At 38.6% G+C, this 5,553-nt stretch overlaps 1 protein-coding gene across 1 annotated transcript; it reads left to right on the top strand.

Annotated features, from left to right (window-relative positions):
* Positions 1-1,297: 1,297 nt before the first annotated feature.
* On the top strand, positions 1,298-4,595 carry LOC127975220 (transmembrane protein 74). The gene is made up of 2 exons (XM_052579096.1): positions 1,298-1,435; positions 2,729-4,595. Exon 2 carries the CDS (start codon positions 2,788-2,790, stop codon positions 3,628-3,630), a length of 843 nt encoding a protein of 280 aa, XP_052435056.1. The 5' UTR covers positions 1,298-1,435; positions 2,729-2,787; the 3' UTR covers positions 3,631-4,595.
* The last annotated feature ends 958 nt before the right edge of the window (positions 4,596-5,553 follow it).

The following is a 5,553-nucleotide window of genomic DNA, read 5'->3' as shown; positions in this document are numbered from 1 at the left end:
TCACTCTGTGTAACCACTTGGATCGAACAACATGAGGATAGATTGGCAAGCCACAGCATGCTTCTGTACATTCCAAGGTGACTTGATTGATACTCAAGGCTTTAAAACTCAATTTCGTCCTTGGCAATGCATGCCGGATTGGCTCAGCTGGCAGATGATAGTATGGAGATATCAGAGGGGCATGCAGCAGAAAATAAGCTGTGCACTCTTCTGAGATTTCTGTCCTGTTGAAAATAGTCCAAATTGACTGCAGCATGCAGCTGCTCCACCTATTTTCATAAAGTCTGCAGTGACAGATGGGAATTCATGACTGTGCACCTCATACTCCCTGAGCTGAGCCTCCACCAGTCTGGGACATTAATCTCTGGCTGAGTAAGCCCCGCTTCTCTGCAGACTCATCCTTTAAATGGGAACTTGCCTGGCTTTGAGCCGAAGTCATCCTTTGTATTGGTCAACACAATAGCATGTATATGTGGAAATTGATTGTTTGTTGAAATGCTAGTTAGGGATATTTTCTGAATGTACTTTGAAAAAAACGTTTGAAATAAAACAAAATCATGTTGATTAGATATTCTTAATTTTTTTTTTTTTTTTACTGATTCAAGTCTTCAGCTTTTAATAACCACAGAACAGTATATTTTTTAAAAACAGAATATATTATGTTATGGATGATATAGTAGGCCTAGTAATAAATAATGTAAAGGTGTGTTAACAAGGTCATTCTAAGGAATATGATCTGGTACAGGCTGGTTGTGTAAAATAAAAATAGACTATACAGACCTCAAACTGACCAGTAATCTTTCAAGCTTTCAAAGGACCACAGAGGCAGAGCAGATGGTGAAGAATGGGTGTGGTTTAGCACAGTCGCTGCTTCTTACTGGTCGTAGTAGGAAATATCTCCAGGCTGTAGTTTCCAGTCATACGCTGGTGATTTGTCCAGAAAATAATTACTTGTCGCTTCCTAGAGCTTCATTTCCCATGGTTCCGATACAGTTTTAAACCTCTTATGATTTACTTGAAAACGCAAGAGTGATGTAAGTCAGCGAGGCGTAGATACCTGAGAAGAATTTCTAAATCTTACTACGGCGAAGACTTAACTTAATATTCATAAGCCGCTGCTTCGCCATTGGAACTTTCGCAAGGAACGTCACAAACACCTAATTAAAATTCAATGAGCAGCCATTTGCTATAGGACATCAACTAAGGGACGTCAGCGCAATCTTCTTAATATTCATACTCAAACACTTCCACATAGGAAGATTGCTGAGAAACGTCACCCCTAGCTAATGAATATTCATAAACAAGCCTTTGCCATAGTAGAATTTGTAATTTGGCCATCAAGAGCAAGAGCTCAGTTCATCTCTAAAACGGAGCGTGGGAGGGAGAACGGCAGAGAGCAGCAGCCGGGAGGCCAAAATGTTCAGCAAACGAGAAGGTATTATCTAAGTACATTGTTTATACCAAACACAGATTCTGTGATTTGCGTCTAAATTTAATGAGATGCAGGATGCGGAATGTGTCTTGTTTGTGCCGCTGTCTTTGCGGGATATTATATGACCTATTGATGAGTGTAACGATGCATCCTGATGGACACGTGCCAAAACTACTGTATATATGTGTATATCGTATTCCGGTTTAGCTATTGTGTAGTTTTAGCTATTGAAGATCTGATGATTTGTAGCAAGACTTATTGTCATTTTTTCCCCCCGAGTGGTATATATTGACCAATAATCGATTTGACACGTTTGTATACTGATATTCACACTTTTCCAGTTTATTGGTTTCTTTAAGATCGATTCTAAGATTCAAATTAATTTACATAAATTTCAAAACAAATGTGTATAAATATAATAACATAAATTAAAATAATATGAATAATGGTTATTTGACCACTTGCTTGTAAAAGTACTGATACTGTACTGATATCGTTCTTAAAAAAATATATCATGATATGGATCTCTATTGTGAAGTGTATTGTCTATATCCCCATCGACCATGAGCCATGCGTTTTAAAGGGACTTATAGCTTATCTTGGGGTTTATACGGATTGCTTTGCTAATTGGATATCGAAGAAGTAGAGCTAATCAGTAACTTTAATCGTCTTTCATTAAAGAGGCAAAGGATTTCGTTCAAATACAGTCATTAACTGTTTCTAGACCACTGTAGTGAGCATAAGAGCAGTACATAGTACGCATGAGTCACAGTTGTGCTTGGGACACGTGCTGCAGTACACTACACTGACCTACAAAAGAGAATCCACTAACACTGTGTATAAGTTTAAATTTGCTCAACATTTTGTTGGGAGCAAATCAGATCTTTTGCGATCTGTCATGTGACAACTATGTCCAGAATTTGAGAAATTTCAGAACAAATTCCTGTGAGATGTGTACAGAAATGCTTGTTCACATAGTACTGAAAAGATTTACATAGTTTGTCAAGAACAAATAAGAAATGTAATTTCAATAGCATGCAACCAAGATAAATGACAGTTGTGTTTGTGTGTGCTGATTAGATATCATTGTGTGAAAAGCAGGAATTAAACAAAGATTCTGTTCTATCAGACATTTAAATGTGCAAATATAAAAAAACTGTCTGTCAATCACTAGCTACTATCTATATATATATATATATATATATATATATATATATATATATATATGTATATATATATATAAATGCTCAATGAGTTGATTTCTCATCTAAAGTAATATAAATTATGTGTTTATAGGTATAATGTGGATGGTTTGATGCGGAAAGAAACCAAAGTAATCTGTGGGAGTGGATCTGATGGCCTCGGTGGAGTTACTCTACATAGATAATAGAGGGGGAAGAACTGATCCTCCCGGCATACTGGATTGGTCTTCTAGCCCTCTTCATGTTTGCAGGCTAAACAGTTCGGTGGAAGAAGCTTCTTCCACTCTGAAGGCGCCTGCCTGTGAGGCACAGTGTAATTCAGCACCAAGGACGGTTCCCGTCAAAGGACAACGTGGTCAGCACCGGCATCAGCCTACAGAGAAGGTCAGGGTGTGTTGTGACAAGGAGCTGGAGACCTCGTTCACTTACATTGATGAAAACGTCAATCTCCGGTTGGCCACCCCGGACACAAGTGAGAAAAGCTCTCGTCATGTAGCTTCACTCCAAGACTCCTCGAGCGAAATCCATCCCGAGGGCCTCCAGGAGTTGTCGCTGATGTCCGACATTGACCTCAGCTCAGAGAGTTCAGGGAAATCCGTGGATTACGGATTCATCAGCGCAGTCACATTCCTGATCACCGGGATCTCGCTGGTGATCATATCGTACACGGTCCCTCGTGACGTCAGAGTGAATCCCGACAACGTCTCTGCACGTGAAATGGAAAGACTGGAGAATGAGAGCGCCAGGATAGGTGCGCACCTTGACAGGTGCGTTATTGCCGGCCTTTGCCTTCTCACCCTGGGTGGAGTGGTGCTGTCCACTCTGCTAATGATTTCGATGTGGAAAGGTGAGATGTACAGAAGGAAAGCCTTCGCTTATTCGAAGCACTCCACAAAGCTCTATGGTTCAATTAATTTAAGAACAAGGTCGAGTCCCAATCGCTCATCACCACCACACAGTTTGGTCGAGGAAGAGAATGGCGATGCTATTAGTTGACTGTTTTCTTCATTTTCTTTTTTGGACTGCCAGTGTAATGTTGACCTTTCCAGCATGGCCGAAAGAGCTTGTTTTTCAACCTTGTGTCAGTGACAATTGCTTGCTGATGCAGAAAAACATAATATCACATAACAGATTTCTCAGGCTTCAGAAAGACACAGCATGATATCATTTGTATTAATCATGAAGCAAGTACATTTTTGAATAAACAGAGGTTCGAACTTCAGGTTGTGTGGCAGGATGTTTAATGAGGTTTCTGATAGTATTCAAGCCCTTAATTTCCAAGCTGAAAATAAGAGATTCTAAAAGAAATGAGTCCTGTTGTACAGCACCCTGCTGCTAATATTGACAATCCTACTGCCTCTTTCTTACTCTTTCAGAATACTAAAATGTTTCCACTTCAGCAGCCATTTCGTCATGGTATGTAGAGTGATTGAGGAATACAGTTTCTGATTTAGAGCACTCTGGTGTATTCAGATCCTCAGAAAGCATTGTTCTGTGTTACACTGAGAAAATGCCAGTGTATAATTGGGATGTTTTTGCCATTATTTTCTCATATTGTCCTTGTTAGTTCATGTGCGGAATGGGCCATGCAGAAATCTAATACTCTGCCCGCCAACCCCCCACCCAACCAACGTGCTAAAATATTTTATAAATATTTAATGGAGGAAGCTGCCACACAATGATTTGCTATCTTTTGGAAATTTAAATCCATTTCTCTGAGAGAGCAAAGCATACTGTATCTTCACTGACACTGTATACACACAGTTGAACCTATAGGCTCTCCGTATGTAACAAGATATTGACACAAATGCAAAAAAAATGTCTGTGCTCACGAGTTATCATAAGACTTACAATATCATATCATCTGTATCAGTTCATACTCTGATGATTAATGACTGTTCATAAAACTTATAACTTAGGACTCACTTTCTGAAATGAAAATAAAATTACATTATTCTTGATTTTGTGTTTTATTGTTTGTGATAAATCAGTAGCCTGTGTTTGACTGTGATAAGTGTGACCACTTAAATACCTGAATATGACATGATCATGAGTCATCTGTCTAACTTAACTGGTTATGTCCATGGGATCAAAAATCAAAAGATTGAATCAAATGTCTTTCTAATGAAAATATTTAAGCTTTTAAACTCATTAACTAAACTTTCTGGTGTTTTTACTGTACATTAGCAATGCCTTATCAAGCAGTAAAGCAGTGCAGATGCTTCGAATTTAGCAGTAACAAAAAAGTAATGTACATGTTTCTGACTGATTGTAATAAAGATGTTGCAATTTTACAGGAAAATTACTCATGGCTCCAATAACATCTTCCTGAAAATGAGCGAGATCTAAATTTTAGGTCTATAAGAGCTGAGTCATTGGTAATTGCCCACATTAGCGATCCGCAGATGGCTTCCGGTGGGTGAATAAAGGCCTTCTGTAGTAAATGCATGTGTTTTTGTAAGAAAAATATTCATATTTTAAACTTAATAAACACCTTTCTCTCACTTCCGTTATCTGTAGGTGGAAGCCGTTGCATCGGATGTCATAGTACGTTGGAGTTGCGTGATAAGTGACGAATGCAGAGAGAGAACTAAACAAACGTCGTTCATGAATTCAAAGTACAAACTGAAGATTGGGAAAGAAAAATGATGGAGGATTTCGATATAAACCAAGAGGAGACTTTGCTTCCTTTTCTCCTATAAGCAAACTAGTGAGACTAGCATATCTTAGAGGCACGTGCTGGGCATACGTACTACGACATCCACCGGAACTGCTTATGCCTATGACAGATGATGCAAGTGAGAGAAAGGTGTTTGTTAAGTTTAAAAAATGGATTTTTTTTTTTTTTACAAAAACACATGCATTTACTACAGAATGCCTTTATTAAATGTGCGTTGTTTATTTGACGACTTGTGAACT

The sequence above is a fragment of the Carassius gibelio genome, chromosome B16 (assembly GCF_023724105.1).
Source record: "Carassius gibelio isolate Cgi1373 ecotype wild population from Czech Republic chromosome B16, carGib1.2-hapl.c, whole genome shotgun sequence".
Lineage (NCBI taxonomy): Eukaryota > Metazoa > Chordata > Actinopteri > Cypriniformes > Cyprinidae > Carassius > Carassius gibelio.
The sequence above is the reverse complement of the archived record's forward strand: the minus strand, read 5'-3'. Positions and strand labels throughout refer to the sequence as shown.